Raw genomic sequence first — 19,756 nt, forward strand, 5'->3', positions numbered from 1 at the left:
GACTTCGCAGGGGCTGGCATACACAAGTTTCGTTGAGTTCATCACATTGATGTCGGATGCACAACAGGTAAACAAAATCAGTTTGATTGGTGTGAAATGTCGCTGGGAAATGATGATTCAGTGGATTCTCAAATTATCACAGTAGTCTAAACATCAACAAGAAACCCAATAAATCAACAATATTTTATGGCGAATTTTTGAAAAGTGTGCAAAGTTAGGCTCTATGTGAGCAAACAATGGTGTGTTTACGCTAATTTGTACCAGACATCATATAAAAGATAGCAAATAATCGGCAATTCTGGTATTGCCATGCAGCTGCCGGCTTTTTTTTTTCTTTTAAACATCGCGTTCTGGTGGGATTCGAACCTACGACGCCGTATTTGCTAGACCGGCGCTTCAACCAACTAAGCCACAGAACAGGTAATAATTCTACGGAATAGAAAGCCAAACTGAACCCGAGCCCACGCCATGCTTTCAGTGCAGACGTTGGTGTCCACATCCTACGAAAGCTGCGTGGTTGTCAATATCAACGTGGTCTTCTTTTGAAGCTGCTATTCACCTCCGTGGTGGTTGATAGTGTGTGTAGTGGTGGCTCGACAGCTGGTGGCCGAATTCGCGCACGCGTTGCCTTCGGTGCCTCGGTTTATTTTTTTCAGATTCGCATTTTGCTACGGTTGACGGCAAAGTCAGTGACAAGATGGCTTTATGTTCGCACCGATTAAAAGAAAATAGCCACTGAATCGATGGATACTTGTCGGTGAGTTCGTTCCATCTTATTGAGAACTACAGTATTTTACGTTGAAAAAAATCGTGTATTTTCTCAATAAATATTGTAACATTCGTCATGTTATGTGTCGACTCAAGATCCTCAATACGACTGTCACTCTGCAACGGATACATTAAAATAATTCAAATTTGCCTGGGAACATCTTAAGATTTGTTTATTTCATCTACAAAATTGCATGTGAATTGATGCAATACTTTTTGTTGTAGCAATGAACGATTGTAAACGATAATATAAAATGATCATTAACAAAAGAAAAAATCGATGATTCATATTCGATTACTTTTGCAGCTCTAGACGCTAATCAAAAATATTCGAGATTATCCAACAAAAACTAATCGTATTTTCAAAAATTATATTATAAAGAGAAAATCATCAAAAAAAAGCATTCACTTAAGCTATTCCCTTATGAAATTTAAATTGAAAACAGAATGTTCTTACAATTTGAAGTCTGATCATTGAAACTTTGGTCAGTCTATATTTTCCTTTCCATTGTTTTAGGCAAACTATGCAGAAGACTCTTATTAAGTAGGGTATTGGTTCCCTTATTAAGCATGTGGCTCCCATTTTCATCCCACGAAAAACAAAGGATTAAAGCGCTGCTTGTTTTGTTTCTTATTTTTGTATTTTTTGTTAGAAGTGAGCATCCATGAAAACAAAAAGAACGGAGTCAATCGGTGCCGTAATCGCTTGTTTTCGAATAGGATGAAAATGGGAGCATGAGACTACTGATGGCACACATACCCTACTTCTGAAAAAATTCAGATGGAATTCCGGTATGTCTGTTGGAACTTATTTTCATTTTTCATTAGACATCATTCATCATTCAAATCTCTCCGTTTCTTCAGAGATTCTTCCAGAAGAATTTAGCGATTCCTACAGGAGATCATCAGGGAATCCTGCAGAAAATTCTTCAGGGTTTCCTACAGGAGTTTCTTCAGAGATTAGTTCAGGAGTTTGCTTGGAGATTCCCACAGAATCCTCCAAAGATTCATTTGAAATTCCAATCAGCGATTTCTTCAGAAGTTTTTTTTAAAGATCTATTCAGAAAGTTCCTTAAGAAATTTTTCCAGCAGCTCTTTCAGAGATTCATCCATGAGGATTCAGGGATGCCCCTAGTAGTTTCATTATGTTTTTTTTTTTTCAGAAGATCTCTAAGGTATTCCGACAGGGATAACTTCAGGATTCTTTCAGGAGAATTCAGGTATGCCTCCAGGAGAACCATCAGTGATCCATCCAGGAGATCCTTTGGGATTCCCATAGCAGGTCCTTCAGATATTAGTGTAGGAGTTGCTTTTGAAGTTCTCTCAGAAGCTCCTTCAGGAATTAGTCCAAGAGTTCTTGGACTTGGATTCCTTCAGTAGTTCAGGAATCCTTCTATAATTCCATTCAGAGATTTCTCCTGGCATTACCTCAGGGATCTCTCTAGAAGTTCCTTCAGGAATCTCTCCAGGAGTTCCTACAGAAGTTCCTTCTGTGATCCTTTCTGGAATTTCTATAACGATTCCTCCTGAAATTCCTTCAGCGATTACTCCAGGCGTAATTTCTGCTGGAGTTCCTTTTGGGATCTCTCCTGGAATATATTCAAGGATCCCTCCTGATTTCTCTTGGAATTCCTTTGGGAAGGCTCATGGCGATTTTTCAGAGATTCTTTCATTTCAGGGAATTTCTCTAGGAATTCCTTCAAGTATTCATACAAAAGCTCCTAAATGGATAAATCTAGGAGTTCCTTCGAGGATTCATGCAGTGTAGTAGTGTTTAAGGGATTGTTCCAGAACAGATCAGGGATCACTGCAGAAGTTCCAGGAGGGTTCAGGGATGTTACCAGGTTCATCAGAGATTCCGTCATAAGTTCTCTCAGCTATTCCAACTAGAGTTCCTTCAGGTATTCCACCAGAGATTTTTCCAATAGGATTCAGGGATGCCCCCAGGATATCCATCAGGAATTCCTCCAGAAGTTCCATCAGGAATTTCTACAGGAGATTAGTCTAGGAGTTCCTCCAGGAAAGATCCTTCATGCATACGTTTCTTCAGAGATTGCTACTGGAAATCTTTCAGGGATTACTCTAAAAGTTCCTTCGGAGTTCTCTCCAGAAGTTTCTTCAGGGATTTATCCAGGGTTTCCTTTAGAATTTTTTACAAAAGGATTCAAGGATACCTCCATGAGACTTTAGGCACAGAGAACAGACGTTTATGCTGACATAAAAAAATGTGTGTAAACACTTTTAATCGCCATAAGTAAGGGAACCTAGCTGGCAATCATTTGGAGATGGCGCAACGATCGCATCCATATAGCCTGAGTACAAATGATAAATGGAAATGATCGCTGTCAGATAGCAATTACCCGACGTCTCCACTAGACAGAAATGTCTTGCCATTTTGCTGGACAGATGTGTCATGACAGAAATGTTCTCTCGTTGTTTGCATGGAAAGCAGCGGTGTTGATCATTTCTGTTACGTTTTCTCTTTCTGGCAGCATTTCAGTCTAGTGGAGACGTTGGGTTACTGTAGTAGCTTGTTGTATGGATGGAAGCAATGAGCAATGTAGGGTGCGGGCACCGGTTTTGGCCAGTCTAAGGGAAATAATTTTTATTAAAATAACCAATAATCCTATGAAAACAACCAATGCGTCAAATGAAAGGTTTCAATCTATATTTTGAAGGAAAAATGCAGAAATCAAGCCAATACTTGATTTTTGTATTAAAAGTGGCACTGGCCAAAATAGAAGCTCTGCCGCAGTTTTGGCCATATTCTTAAGTTTGGTTTCTATTTTGGCCAATCACGTGTATTTCTTATGCGAGTGGCCAAATTAGAAGCACCCTGGCCAAAATAGATATATGGGAGCAGATTTTTTAAGGAAATATATTTTTTTCTTCTAGTTTTTAATCAAAATGTGTGGTTTTCACAGCTGCAATCATCATATTGTATTAGGATCTACTAGTAAAAATTAAATTTACGCCGATTTAGATCGCAACAGGCTCAATACCGCACTATGGCCAAAACTCCGGACTGGCCAAAACTGAAGCTTCTACCCTATTTGGTTTTTACTGTTTTTACACAGGTTTTGAATAAAATTTTGTTCTAGGATAAACATCTGTTATCTGTGCTTCTTCAGGGATTCCCACAGGAGGGATTAAATCAGGAATTCCTTCTAAGGTTCCTCTAGGCCCTTTAGTGATTATTCCAGTGAACTCTTCTGCAGTCCATGGATCGTATCGCACTAGTTTCAAAATGTGGGGCTCGATGTGGAAAATAAAATGCGTATTTGTAGGGTTCTGTTATCAGTTGTCTACATTGTGGTATCCATCGGGAGCACAATGCATTTGCAGTGTTCCACAAAACTTTTATTCGTTACATTGGCGCCCAACGTGGGGCCTGATATGGAAAATAAAATGCGCATTTGTAGGGTTTTTATTCGTTACATTGGCACCCAACGTGGGGCCAATGCGCAAAAGAAAATGCTGCAATTGTAAGGTTCAGATGTTTTCGTTACATTGGCGCCCAACATGGGGCGTTATGCATTTACAATGTTCCAATGTATTATTCGTTACAAGTTATTTGAGAGATTCCTCTAGAAGTTCTTCCAAGAATTTCTTTAGGATCATAATCAGGCATATCTTCAGAATTTCCTAGAAAGATGGAGTTTCAACAAGAATTCCTACAGCATTTCTTCCAGGGAATCCTTCAGGATTACTTGCTTGAATTCCTCTTGGAATTCAAGCAAGTAATTTCTCCTGTAAATTCATCGGGGATACCTCCTGAAAATCCTTCTGAGATTCCTACTAGATTTTTTTACAAGGATTCCTACTGGAAATTCTTCAGGGATTCTTCCAGGAATTCCTTCGGGATTTCTCCTGCATTCCTTCGTGACTTCTCCAGAAATTCCTTCGGCGTCTTCTCCTGCAATTGCTTCGAGACTTCTCCTGGAATTCCTGCGACGACTTTCCTATACTAACTTCAAGCTCATTGAGCGCCCTTTTGAACTTTATCGATCGCTCAAATTTTAACCGTAGTTTTCTGGGAGTCCGTGTTCACGAGGTAAGACTTTGCAGAAGGTAGTTCGGTAGCGTTCGGTAGTTCTTCTTGTCTCATATCTTCAACAGAGTACAGCCGGGAGCGCCAATCATGTCCTGTAAGACTGCTATCCTTTAGCTCTTTAATTGTTTTACTTTTCACAGATGCCCGTCAACTGCTCAACATCCGCCCGGTGCACCGGAAGCAGCAGGAAAACTTCGACCGGATTCTGAAATGTCTGACGCACCTGATGTATCTGCTGATTTCCACGGCCAAAAGCGAAGACGATCGGGAGCTGGTGAACGGCTCGGTGCGAAAGCTGGTTCGTAACAACATCCGCAGTGCCATCACCAACGACACGCTGCTGCACCTGTCCGTTTCGCGACTGAACGTGATCAAGAGTGGCTACTTTACCGACGACAGCAGTCTGAGGGTGATCTTTCCGAATCTGAACGTGGCCCGGTTGCTGCTGGAGTGCGGTGCCCACGTCAACGCCAAGAACGAGAGCAAATCGACACCGCTGCTGGTGGCATCGATGCCGTACAATTACGAACGGGAGGTGAGTAGAGGGGAACGGCTGTATCCCCTCAAGATTTCATGTTCTTAATCTATTGTTTCGCAGTTGGTTCACACCCTGCTGGAGTACGGTGCCCATCTGGATCAGCCGAATCGAAATGACGATCGACCGATGTCGCTTATCGCGATGAACCCGGTCAACGATATCCCGCTAGTAAACTACATCAGTCTCAAGTGTCTCTGCTCGACGGTCATCACCAAGTTTGGCATTCCGTACCGCAATCAGATCCCGCGGACGCTGGAAGATTTCGTCCGGTGGCACGAACCGTAATGATTGGCTCCATCGCCGCCTACGCCTAAGCAAATTCTGTGAGTTACGCTTTTATGGGGGTCTGTGTCATTTGGCATAAACGACAGTTGGCATTATGGTCATTTGGCATAATGGACGTATGCCATGTAGAAAAGTGTGCAATTTGATTATGCCAAATGGCCATTATGCCAAACGGATTTATGCCAAATGTTCCGTTCCCACTTTTATGTACCTACTTTGAAGAGGGTGGATTTCATTCAGGAAAATCTGGCAACGTTGCGTCCTTGTCAATTGGTGTTGCCAGTTTTCCTGGTATGAGATCTTCTCTCTAAAACCTTTTTTGTAGCTACAGATTCTATCTTACCTACTTATTTTCCCTTCGACTACTCAACAAATGGTCTCGCCAGAAGCCCTCCGTTCATTATAATTTAGCGTATCTATGTGTTTCGCATAACCAAGCTTTAGCTTTAAGAAACAATCGAGAGCACGCACATACCTGCCTAACAATAATAGTGCATCTCTTTTCGTCTCTGTATATATTTTTGACCGCAATCCTTCCTATAGCTATGTTTAATATGGATTTAACTCTGAGCAGTGTCACCACAGTAGCAGAGAGCTCTGTTAAGAATTGGGTTCTTTCTATGCCTCGCAACTATTCTTGGACAGAGTTTCCAAAAGAACTCATACAAGTAGAAATGAGAATACCTTCCTCGAAATTGTACTCCTAGGCGATTTAAAACTCAGCTTTATTGGTTTTCCACCTTCTGCTGTTACGAATAATTTGCCGGATTTGTCCGCCTTGCCATCTAGCGGGCTTTAAAGTTTATTATACTTAATGTAATGCTTAATGATATATGGCATGGAAATTACCCAATTGTGTGTGATACACTCACAAAACGTCTAGCCTAATGATAGCTATAGTAATTTAATGAGATTCGAATGCAATGATTTAAGGCATCGTAGGAAATGAATAAGATATTGAAACCAACAGCGGAAAAATCGATTCGGAACATTCTGTCAATTGGATCCAATTATACGCAACCAGCGTACCATACATACTTAGACTTACACACAAGCATCAATCAGCAGTATTTGAATAGCTGTTCCTAGCTAAACGCTCTCACAATCTTTTAGACTAAAGAGTAATTCTATATCCGTCGTCATAAGCCACCTTAGAATGGATGTGTGTTTGTGTAGCAAAACTTTTGAAAATAGGCAGATTTGACCGCTTTGTTAGACAGTGCTGCTGACAGAACTGCGCATTTGATGGGTTTTGGTGACACAGTTTACATTTTCGATAATTTTGAAGTAAGTTCTGTGGAGAATCCCTTTAGGATTCTTTGGAGAAAATTCTGTGGAGAATCCTCTTGGGATTCTGTAGAGAATCCTCTTGGGATTCTGTGGAGAATCTTGAGAGTATTCTGTGGAAAATCGTGAGAAGATTCTTTTGAGAATCCTGAAAGGATTCTGTGGAGAATCCTGAGAGGATTCTGTGGAGAATCCTGAGAGGATTCTGTGGAAAATTCTGAGAGGATTCTGAGGAGAATCCTGAGAGGATTCTGTGGAGAATCCTGAGAGGATTCTGTGGAGAATCCTGAGAGGATTCTGTTGAGAATCCTGAGAGGATTCTGTTGAGAATCCTGAGAGGATTCTGTGGAGATTCCTGAGAGGATTCTGTGGAAAATCCTGAGAGGATTCTATGTAGAATCCTGAGAGGATTCTGTGTAGAATCCTGAGAGGATTCTGTGTAGAATCCTGAGAGGATTCTGTGGAGAATCCTGAGAGGATTCTGTGGAGAATCCTGAGAGGATTCTTTGGAGAATCCTGAGAGGATTCTGTGGAGAATCCTGAGAGGATTCTGTGGAGAATCCTGAGAGGATTCTGTGGAGAATCCTGAGAGGATTCTGTGGAGAATCCTGAGAGGATTCTGTGGAGAATCCTGAGAGGATTCTGTGGAGAATCCTGAGAGGATTCTGTGGAGAATCCTGAGAGGATTCTGTGGAGAATCCTGAGAGGATTCTGTGGAGAATCCTGAGAGGATTCTGTGGAGAATCCTGAGAGGATTCTGTGGAGAATCCTGAGAGGATTCTGTGGAGAATCCTGAGAGGATTCTGTGGAGAATCCTGAGAGGATTCTGTGGAGAATCCTGAGAGGATTCTGTGTAGAATCCTGAGAGGATTCTGTGTAGAATCTTGAGAGGATTCTGTGTAGAATCCTGAGAGGATTCTGTGGAGAATCCTGAGAGGATTCTGTGGAGATTCCTGAGAGGATTCTGTGAAGAATCCTGAGAGGATTCTGTGGAGAATCCTGAGAGGATTCTGTGGAGAATCCTGAGAGGATTCTGTGGAGAATCCTGAGAGGATTCTGTGGAGAATCCTGAGAGGATTCTGTGGATAATCCTGAGAGGATTCTGTGGAGAATCCTGAGAAGATTCTGTGGAGAATCCTGAGAGGATTCTGTGGAGAATCCTGAGAGGATTCTGTGGAGAATCCTGAGAGGATTCTGTGGAGAATCCTGAGAGGATTCTGTGGAGAATCCTGAGAGGATTCTGTGGAGAATCCTGAGAGGATTCTGTGGAGAATCCTGAGAGGATTCTGTGGAGAATCCTGAGAGGATTCTGTGGAGAATCCTGAGAGGATTCTGTGAAGAATCCTGAGAGGATTCTGTGAAGAATCCTGAGAGGATTCTGTGAAGAATCCTGAGAGGATTCTGTGAAGAATCCTGAGAGGATTCTGTGAAGAATCCTGAGAGGATTCTGTGAAGAATCCTGAGAGGATTCTGTGAAGAATCCTGAGAGGATTCTGTGAAGAATCCTGAGAGGATTCTGTGAAGAATCCTGAGAGGATTCTGTGAAGAATCCTGAGAGGATTCTGTGACGAATCCTGAGAGGATTCTGTGAAGAATCCTGAGAGGATTCTGTGAAGAATCCTGAGAGGATTCTGTGAAGAATCCTGAGAGGATTCTGTGAAGAATCCTGAGAGGATTCTGTGAAGAATCCTGAGAGGATTCTGTGAAGAATCCTGAGAGGATTCTGTGAAGAATCCTGAGAGGATTCTGTGAAGAATCCTGAGAGGATTCTGTGAAGAATCCTGAGAGGATTCTGTGAAGAATCCTGAGAGGATTCTGTGAAGAATCCTGAGAGGATTCTGTGAAGAATCCTGAGAGGATTCTGTGAAGAATCCTGAGAGGATTCTGTGAAGAATCCTGAGAGGATTCTGTGAAGAATCCTGAGAGGATTCTGTGAAGAATCCTGAGAGGATTCTGTGAAGAATCCTGAGAGGATTCTGTGAAGAATCCTGAGAGGATTCTGTGAAGAATCCTGAGAGGATTCTGTGAAGAATCCTGAGAGGATTCTGTGAAGAATCCTGAGAGGATTCTGTGAAGAATCCTGAGAGGATTCTGTGAAGAATCCTGAGAGGATTCTGTGAAGAATCCTGAGAGGATTCTGTGAAGAATACTGAGAGGATTCTGTGAAGAATCCTGAGAGGATTTTGTGAAGAATCCTGAGAGGATTCTGTGAAGAATCCTGAGAGGATTCTGTGAAGAATCCTGAGAGGATTCTGTGAAGAATCCTGAGAGGATTCTGTGAAGAATCCTGAGAGGATTCTGTGAAGAATCCTGAGAGGATTCTGTGAAGAATCCTGAGAGGATTCTGTGAAGAATCCTGAGAGGATTCTGTGAAGAATCCTGAGAGGATTCTGTGAAGAATCCTGAGAGGATTCTGTGAAGCATCCTGAGAGGATTCTGTGGAGAAGCAACCGATAGTTCTTTCTACGGCGTTAACTAAGAGTGTCTTCGATTCCGGACTGCATAATCCTAGGAACTAGGACAAGTGCGGTGTTCAAGCGGTGTATTGCGCAATCAAAGCGAAACAGGAAGGTGTCAGCGAAAACCAGGAGATGAAGCATCTCAGTCCCGAACAGCAGAGGCACCTAGAGGAGGCGATCCACAAATTTCCTGATAGCGGTAGATGGAAGCCTAGGACGCACACAATTTATCGGTGTTTGCAACTAGAACCGACGCTTTATCGCCTGTTTCTCACGGCAAGTAGCTCCACTAACGAATTTAACATCAGAAAAGACCAAGTTCCGTTGGAATCCAATCGCCGAAGAAGCGTCCCTCACGCATGCTGAAAGCAGATCTAGTCGCGTACTAGTGCTAGCGATGCTGGATTACAGCAAAGCTTTCGCCATATCGTGCGATGCTAGCGACACAGCAAACTGAGCAGTGCTAACGCAGGAGATCAACGGCGAGGAACATTCAATCAACTACTTTAGCTAAAGCTGAAGCTGTCAGCGTCGGAGATAAAGTACTCGGTCACGGAGCGGGAGTGTCTTGCGCAGTGATCTGATCGATCGAGAAATTCAGAGGACACGTAGAAAGGATTCCGGTTCATCGTGTGCACGGTATACAATATTTACAAGGTAGGCTAGTAACGCATTTAAACAAGCAGTAAAGTAAACAAAGTAAAAATGCGTCGTCATTGCTATCCTTTCACATGGTTGCCTACATGATAGTACGAGGTAGCAGGCTATGTTTTCTCTTGCACTCGTTCGATCAGCGATATTAACTACGTCATCATTATTATGATCTTGTGTAGCGCTCAGCTTGGTACCTGAAGTCGATGAAAAACCCGACTGCTTTGACGAGCCGGTTTCTGTTGCGTCTAAACGCGTACGACTTCGAAATCCGGTAGAGGAGTTGTTTAATCGACGTAGTTCCATACGCGTTCTCCAGACCGGTGGCTGAAGCAATGTTCACGGTAGACCAGGTTCAGGATTCCTGGTACAGAATGTTGATGGACAGAGTGAAGAGCGAAGGAGATAAGTTCCCGGACTTCCGTATAGCAAATGATACTCTATTCAAGAACTACCGTTGTAAGGACGCAGTTGGAGCGGTTTACCACAAGTGGAAACAAGTTGTTCCGAAAGAAGAGAGATTTCAGCTGATTCGATGACGAACCGGCAGCAGCGCATCTAGGTTTCTATAAAAACCCGGCACAAGCTACAAGCCCACTACTGGTGGGCACAGATGCAGCAGGAGATTCACGACTACGTCCTAAACTATGTGACCTGCAAAGCGAAGCTGGCGAAGATTCCTTGGGAGATGATAACGGTGAATTTGTCGGTTCGCTCACACGTTCCAAACGAGGAATCACGGTGCTGTCTGTAGTAGGTAGTGTATTGGATCAGCAAGTATGTAATCGTCACTCCAATGCGCACAACGGATTCACAGAAGATTGTGGAGTTCCTCGAAGAAGAAGTTTGTCTGAAGTTCTATTGGCCGCGGCGCATACTGTCTGATAAAGAGAAGCAGCTCGAACCTATGGTTGTCAAATCCTGGCTAGAGGACCTGCGACTTCCTGAGATTCGTCGAATCCAAAAGCTAATCATTGAACGGATCAATAACAGCCACCAACGGGCGAAACAGCGATACAACCTCCGCACAAGATCAGTAGAGTTCATATTCGCAGACTTGGTATGGTGACGATCGTTCCTACTCTTCTCGACAAGCAAACTCGAGCCGAAATTCATTTCGGTCATCATCGGGACTAATCTATACGTGTTAGAGGATGTTCTGAGCGGCAAGAAGGGAAGGTACCACGCGAAGGACATCCAGGCAGACTAAACGATCCTGTCTACGATACGAAAAAACAAACGCTGAAGAAAACACCTCAATTGAGCACAACTACAGCGTCACCTCAATGGCGACGTTGCAAGCACCGAAGGTGGCGTGGTAACTGATCTAGGAGTACGTGCGCAGGACGAAAGATTTTCAGCCCCTGACCTCCAAGAGATTGAAGATGTGGTTGGTCGGTTGAAAAACAACAAAGCCGCTGGAGCAGATCAACTACAAGCGACGGTTGAGAAGCACTGGTGAGAGCACTACACTGGGTCATTACCAAGATTTGGAAGGAGGAAGTATTACCGGAGGAATGGATGGAAGGTATCGTGTGTTCCATCTACAAAAAGGGCGACAAGTTGGATTGCGGGAACTACCGCGCGATTACACTACTGAGCGCTGCTTACAAGATACTCTCTCAAATTCTATGCCGTCGTCTATCACCGATTGCAAGAGAGTTCCTGGGGCAATATCAGGCTGGATTCATGGGTGAACGCGCTACAACGGACCAGATGTTCGCCATCCGCCACCGCCAGGTGTTGCAGAAATGCCGCGAATACAACGTGTCCACACATCACTTGTTCATCGATTTCAAATCGGCGTATGAAATAAACTGATACGATTGATCAAGGCGACGATGGATCGAGTGATGTGCATATTTCGTGTATCAGGGACATTCTCGAGTCTCTGTCAGCTGTGATGAGCAAAAACCGCTCAACGACTACTTCCCATTTCGACACCGATCTTCACCAGAAGTAATTGACGATTTGCGAGACCAACAACCGATCCGTCAGAAGGCCGAAGCAGGAAATCAGCATGCGATATCTAAACGCATCCGTCAGGATATGTGCCGAAAGCCGTTCACCAAGCGAGTGAAGTAGCACCCTATGAAACGGAACGCTGGCATTTTGTGAAGGCACCAGATGTAATCTCTGATAGGAGGAGTGGAGACCCGGAGATCGACGACCAAACATCGGCTTGGCGTGCAGTCGAAGCTTACGACCACTATCAGGCGCAAGGGCACAGCAACTGGAAGGCTTTGAGACAGCAGGAAGGAGGACGTAGCAGGCAGTCCACGACGGGCGCGGGAAATTGGAACCCTGAAATATCAACGCGAAGAGCGCAGCAAACACCAGCCTACAGCGGGCGAGGGAGATTGGGACCCTGAAAACATTAGTGCAGTTAGTAGGAAACGTGGCAGAAAACGTGGCAGAATATCTGGAGGTCGAAGTGATTAGGAATCATACAAAGACAAACTTAAAGCCGAAAACAGAAAACCGGGATAAACAAGCTAAACATCAGATAGATTAGTGTTGAAAGACTGAAAGATCAAATACCTTTGGTTTTTTTAAATTCCGCTTTTAAGCTTCACAGTGCACCTGTATGTGTGCACAGTCTGTGGTTTATGATTCCTTTACTGTTTGGACTTGCAACTCAGTCATTTCCCAAAACAAGCAACTTGACGTAGCAAGCGCCATTCTCGTCTAAAAAGTAGAAGACTCATTGGTTCCTTGTGTGAGTGTAGCGGTTCTTAAGTAGCATCTACGGACGGTCAATCAAGTTCAAGCTTTTCTATTCTTCGGACTTAACAGCTGTTAGCTGTCGATAATTCTTTAGTGAAACACAAATAAATCCAACCGGTGGTTGAAAGAAGGAAGATAAAACGATTGAATAAATTGGAAGCAAAAAACAACAATGGCTGAAACTGCAATGACATTTGATTAGAAACCAAAACCCCATACAATCACAAAACAGTAGGACGATATCGAATATTAACCAAATATGATAGAACATAACAAAGCTAAGAGTTACTGTTACGGCTGGTTGTCTAGTTGTTAGTGTGTAAGCTTCGACTCACGTACATAAATGCTGGCTTACTAGCGATTGATCAGTTCAATAGTAGACATATGTAGTTACAATATGTATAACACAACGTACACAAACACACATGTACACAACAAGACTAAATTGAGCTTAAGTTCTGCGGTTCTCACATTTGATTTTGGCATTGGTTTTGCCTTGATTTGATTCCCATCCCACGAATATCTCCAACAATTATCTCACTCAGAACCAGTCGTTTGCTTGTACTGGTTTATTATAGTAAAAATCTTTGTTATTTATTTCCGTACATATGTTTTAAAAAATCCCGTCAATGAAATCACTGGAATTCAGCACTGTTATTGAGCCACTGCTATCCAAGATTGCTGAAGCAATAATTGCAAAAACAAAAATAGTTTAAATTTACCAAAGTCAACAAACACAGAAGTAATAGATCATCATCTCATCTCAACCTCATGTTTTTGAGAAAAGTTAAATCTGCAATGCAACACTATTTATTCTTGATTTTCCATATGAGCAAATTTAGTTGAGGCTTTATACTATGACACATGTCCAGATGGCATTTGATCATAAGTCAGCCATTTGACAGATATCTTGTTCGGAAAGCCACAACCACACTGATCTGGAAATTCAATCTTATCTGCTAAGTGTTTATCAGCATGTGAGCCGTATAATAAATGTGCTGAAAGTATTAAACGAATAACTTAAACAATATAGACTTAAAATAGATGAACAAAATTCACGCATAACCTTGCTACACACGTGAAATTTAAAAAAAAACAGTTGAACATGTATACACCAAGTGAAGTATAACTATAATAGTAATTAGAGTAAAATATACACCACTCGAAGTGAACTGCTCGCTTCACGAAAGCGCAATAATAACTCGGTAAGTTCTGATAGCAGTGCGTGTTATTTCCATCCGAACATTCCTGCTGGCGTTCTATCCGGCCAAAGAGATGTGTATTAGCGTGGGTCATCGGAACCGTTTTCTCAGATCAAAGCTTTTTTGGTTCCGTTTCGGGTCCTGAGTATCTGCGCACAATTCGAGCACGATCGGTTGCGTCTACACTTTGCGCATTGCAATTGAAATTTGTATGGGACTTTGTATAAGAAAACATACATTTTTTTTTTTTTTTTTTTTTTTTTTTTTTTTTTTTTTTTTTTTTTTTTAACACCGCTAGCCATCATGGTTTCCCATTGCGGAAATCATCATGGTTACAGGTCGCAAGCCCTGGCAAAGTGTGGAACGTTTTGATGGCTGTGATCCCTGACCATCATGTAATCAAAATCCCAGGGATACTCAAGTGACCATACTGCTGGGTTGTGGGGGTTGCGTATGTGGGGTGCATATATTGACAAGCATTGCTATGGATCGTTAGGGCTGAGTAGGAGCGGGGAATGGATCTACGATTGCTGAATTGCGATTATACCTACTGGCATAGTCGTGGTTTAACAGTGGTGGCGCCGCTTTTCGCTTGTGTTCGGCCTAGGTGGTTTGTTTAGGCGGTGCGGGTAGGTCTGTATGTACTTCGTACGTGCAGTGCGTACGGCTTCAGCATTGTGGTTACTTGGGTAGTGTAGGATAATTGGGTTTGGGACTGAGGAGGTCGTCATTGATTCTGCCGACACCATTGAGCGCTCATTGTTGGCGGTTGTGTTGGTGACGATTTCTTCAGCTTTATAATCTCATTTATACCACGCAAAAACTTTGGGAAGAGGGACTGCTTTGTAATGCAAGAGAGGGATTTAAACTCTGCGTTACGGGTTGGGTGAGGTCATGAAGATAGAAGCAACCCAGGTGACCGTGCGGCTCGGGTCGTGATGGATGCATGAGTGCAGTGTGTGTGTGGGGTGCGCTACCTGTGGGTGCAGTTGAGTCGGGGTTGTAGTGGAAAGAAACCCTTCTCTACCCTAGATCGGTTTGGGTTGTACGGGCGGGGTAGTGTTTATCTCATTTGTGACGTGTTGTGCGTGATTTGCGGCCCGAGCTGCGTGGTTACTTGGGAAGTATTGTGCTCTGCAATCTAGATTTTGGTTTTAAGGTGAAGCTATGGCTGGGCTGTGCCTCGGATTTGTTGGGTGCAGGTCGAGAGAGCTGGTGGCGGTTTGTGCTGGAGGGTTTGCTCGATTGGTTATTCACTGGTGGTGGCCAGTCGATCGACTGTTCACGCAGCCTGTCATTTGGTTCTTGGGGTTTGTGCTCTCGAGGTTCGGGGCGTTGCTTCATTGTATCTTCACTTCAATACTAATATTCCTTGTTTGATTAACTGACTATTATTCCAGGCGCTTAACTCATTCTATTTCATAGATTGCCAGATTTGAGGGTAATGGTTCAATAGGGTGTTAGCAATCAGAGTGGATTAGAACGAGTTGGCGCCTACAATACACCAACACTAACACACATACACCAATACTTACACGCACACATGCACCTACAACTAGCTGTAAAAGACCAGTGGGCGGGACAATGGTGCCTACCCAACAGTTGTAGGTGGGGTGTTTGGCTTAGCTACATGACTTGGTCCGGCAAGCCCATAAACATCAATTGGTAGACGTATTGCCTAGTGAAAAGACAACGCAGATGGGCGAAAGCCAGGGGATGCGTTGATAATAGCAGAATAGCAGAATAGCAGAAAACATACTTTTTTGCATTTTTGTTATAAGTTGAAAAAGTTTGTTTGAAACTTTTTAACCGATACTGTGAAATGATAGCCTAAGATGTTCTGAAAAACTTTGTTGAAGACCGCAAAGCGATCTGATGCTTGTGGAAATAGTTATAACCAACGAACCGCATACATGTATTTATGTTTAACATGTAAAGGAATAACAATAGCAACAAAATCATGCTGTTTCGGCAAGCTATGCCAACGCTATAAACTTTTTTCGTAAGCATCAGATCACTTCGCGGTCTTCGACAAAGTTTTTCAGGACACCCTAGGCTATGTTTTCACTTTATCGGTTACATGGTTTTAAGAAAATCGAGCTTGTCATGAGAGAAATGCAGTGTTTTCCCATATAAAATCCCATACAAACTTTAAACGCGATGCGCAAAACGTAGACATAACCGATCGTGCTCAAATGTTGCACATTCATTTGGGTCCTGAAATGGGATCAAAAAAGCTTTGATCTGATGGGATACCGTTGAATTTTTCATTTTTCCATATAAACGATGACCCACTCTAATGTGTATACCTACGTTGTCCTTCTGCGGTTAGATTACCATTACCTTAGGAAGTGTTCTAACGCCGAACGTATTGAAGATCTTATCTTCATCGGTCTTGAGCGATTCCCTCCAGTATCCTCGAACGTTTAGGGTCCCAACGTTTTCTTCAACTGCGTGTAGCCAGCGCATTCTCGACTTTCTCTACATGGTTTCCTGCTGTTAATTTCCCGCACCGAGAATTGTCAGTTGCTTTTTACGTGTTTTGGTCTACCTTCTTCACGAGTCCACGACATACTCGGTTTGTTGCTACCGCTCTGCATCCTCGGTCACGCCCAATGCTCGCCAAGTCACACTCCAGCTAGTCCGCTCATCGTGCTTTCTGCGCTTCACACTTTCTTGTGCCAACTGGATCAGTCGCGAACACCAACTTTGCAGGGTTGTCATCCGGCATTCCTGCAACATTCCCTGCCTACCGTATCCGTCCGGCTTTGGCCAGCTTCTGGATGCTGGATTCGCTAAAAAATGCGACGAGCTCGTGGTTCATCCTTCTTCGCCACACACCGTTCTCCTGCACACCGCCGAAGATCGTCCTTAGCACGCGTCGCTCGAAAACTCCGAGTGCTTGCGGTCCTCCTCGAGCATGGTCCATGTCTCGTGCCCGTAGAAGACCACCGGTCTTATTAGCGTTTTGTTCATGGTGCATTTGGTGCATGGGTGAATCTTTTTCGACCGCAGTTTCTTCTGGAGTCCGTAGTAGGCCCGACATCCGCTGATGATGCGCCTCCGAATTTCACACCTTCCAGAGCGATGTTGAAGAGTAGGCATGAGAGTCCATCACCTTGCCGCAGTCCCCGGCGAGATTCGAATGAACTGGATAGTTCATCCGAAACCCTTACGCAGTTTTGCACACCATCCATCTTTGCTTTAATCCCAGGAAAGCCGTTTTCGTCCATGATTCTCCATAGCGCTGCGCGATCGATACTGTCGTATGCCGCTTTGAAGTCGATGAACAGGTGATGCGTTCGGACCTGGTATTCACGGAATTTCTGGAGGATTTGCCGTACGGTGAAGATCTGGTCCGTTGTCGACCGGCCGTCGATGAAACCGGCTTGAAAACTTCTCACGAACTCATTCGTTTTAGGTGACAGACGACGGAAGATGATCTGGGATAGCACTTTGTAGGCAGCATTCAAAATAGTGATCGCCCTGAAGTTCTCACATTCCAAATGGTCGCCTTTCTTGTGTATGGGGCAGATTACCCCTTCCTTCCACTCCTCCGGTAGCTGTTCGGTTTCCCAGATCCTGACTATCAGCCGATGCAGACAGATGGCCAACTTTTCTGGGCCCATCTTGATTTTTTTTATTATAGAGGTTTTAAACCTATGTTCATTCGCCTCTTAGCCCATCTTGATGAGTTCAGCTGCGATATCATCCTTACCAGCTGCTTTGTTGGTTTTGAGCTGGCGAATGGCATCCTTAACTTCCCTCAGCGTGGGAGTTGGTTAATTTCCGTCCTCCGCTGCACTGGTGACGTCGTTTCATCCGTTGCCGTGGTCTCCCGGGCCTACATTCTCCACACCATTCAGGTGCTGATCAAAGTGCTGCTTCCACCTTTCGATAATCTCACGTCCGTCTGTTAAGAGGCCTACGTCTTTATCCCTGCATATTTCGGCTCGCGGCACGAAGTCGTTGCGGGATGGGTTGAGCTTCTGATAGAACTTCCGTGTTTCTTGGGAACGGCACAGCAGTTCCATTTCTTCACACTCCGCTTCTTCCAGGCGAAAGAGGTGGGTCCGCTGTTACCGCTTCTGTTTGTAACGTTCCACGTTCTGTCGAGTCCCTTGCTGCAGCATTACCGCCCTCGCTGTGTTCTTTTCCTCCAAAACCGTTCTGCACTCTTCGTCGAACCATTCGTTCCGTCGATTCCGTTCCACGTACCCGATGGTGCTCTCGGCTGCGTCGTTGATGGCTGCTTTCACTGTACTCCAGCAGTCCTCTAGAGGGGCCTCATCGAGCTCGCCCTCGTCTGGCAACGCGGCCTCGAGATTCTGCGTGTATGCTGAGGCGACATCCGGTTGTTTCAGTCGCTCTAGATTGTGCCGTGGTGGTCGCCGGTACCGTACATTGTTCATGACGGGGAGTTTTGGGCGCAGTTTGACCATCACCAGATAGTGGTCGGAGTCGATGTTAGCGCCACGATAGGCCCTGGCATCGGAGAAGTGCCGTCCGTCAATCATAACGTGGTCGTATTTGAGATTCCGTTTGTTGTTGTGATCTCCAGATGTAACGATACGGGAGGCTGTGCTGCGAAAAGGTGCTACGAATGGCCATGTTCTAGGAGGCGGCGAAACCGATGAGACGTAGGCCATTTTCGTTCGTCAGCTGGTGAGCGCTGAACTTTCCAATCGTCGGTCTGAATTCCTCCTCCTGGCCTACCGGAGCGTTTAAGTCTCCTATGATGATCTTGACGTCGTGGTTTGGGCAGCGATTGTACTCGCGTTCGAGCTGCGTGTAAAATGCGTCTTTGTCATCATCAGTGCTTCCGGAGTAAGGGCTGTGCACGTTTATTATGTTGATGTTGAAGAATCGGCCCTTGATTCTCAACCTGCACATTCTTTCGTCAATCGGCCACCAACCGATCACGCGCCTCTGCATGTCGCCCATCACTATAAAAGCTGTTCCCAGCTCACGTGTGTTGCCGCAACTCTGGTAGATGGTATGATTACCTCTAAACGTTCGCATCATGGATTTTGTCCAACCCACCTCCTGCAGCGCTACGATTCCGAAACCGCGGTCCTTCAGTATATCGGCGAGTATGCGGGTGCTCCCGATGAAGTTGAGAGATCTGCAGTTCCACGTACCGAGTTTCCAATCGCAAGTCCTTTTTCATCGCTGTGGTCGTCGCCATTGGTATCGGTTCGCATTCTTCTCTTGTTGATTTTCCGGTACTTGTCTTTTTACGGCTGGCTCACAGGGTCTGACACCAACCCACTAGCCCAGGGAGCTGGGCTTACCTTCTCGGAAGATACGGGTTCTGCATTGGCATTTCCTCCAACTAAATAGCTAGACTCAAGCTCAAGAAGATGTTTTTAACAGAATACTGGAAGGAAAAAATGTGTAACTCCGGTAGAAATTTCTGGAAGTGCCCAGAAAGAAGTTTCTGGAGGAATCTTGGAAAGAGTTTTTGGGAGAATCCCGGAGAAGTTCCTGAACAACAGAAGAAAGTAGATATCCCACAATGCTGCAACTTGCAAACTAACCTTATTCAGAACGTTGAATCTTCTAGTGCTCCTCTACGGTTAGCCGGCGTGGACGTTTAAGAAGGTAAACCGAAAAGCTTTCAGACTTTTTGAGCGCAAAGTGCTGCGCGTAACATCTGGTGCGAAACGAGAAAATGTATAGTAATGTGATTACTAGTGCCTGGATCGATCGGGGATCGAACTCAGATATCCACAACGTGGTTTTGAAGAATTTCTGTCCGTGTACGGTTTTGAAGGTTAGGTCA

At 44.2% G+C, this 19,756-nt stretch overlaps 1 protein-coding gene across 1 annotated transcript in view; it reads left to right on the top strand.

Annotated features, from left to right (window-relative positions):
- Positions 1 to 6,966, top strand: part of LOC115253495 (protein fem-1 homolog C) — a 29,965-nt gene extending 22,999 nt beyond the window's left edge. Inside the window, exons 4-5 of the mRNA XM_029860144.2 lie at positions 4,963 to 5,357; positions 5,421 to 6,966. Of these exons, the coding sequence (XP_029716004.1) occupies positions 4,963 to 5,357; positions 5,421 to 5,645 (620 nt within the window). The 3' untranslated portion in view covers positions 5,646 to 6,966. The remainder of the gene's footprint in view (positions 1 to 4,962; positions 5,358 to 5,420) is intronic.
- Positions 6,967 to 19,756: the final 12,790 nt, after the last annotated feature.

The sequence above is a fragment of the Aedes albopictus genome, chromosome 1 (assembly GCF_035046485.1).
Source record: "Aedes albopictus strain Foshan chromosome 1, AalbF5, whole genome shotgun sequence".
In the NCBI taxonomy this organism is placed as follows: Eukaryota; Metazoa; Arthropoda; class Insecta; order Diptera; family Culicidae; genus Aedes; species Aedes albopictus.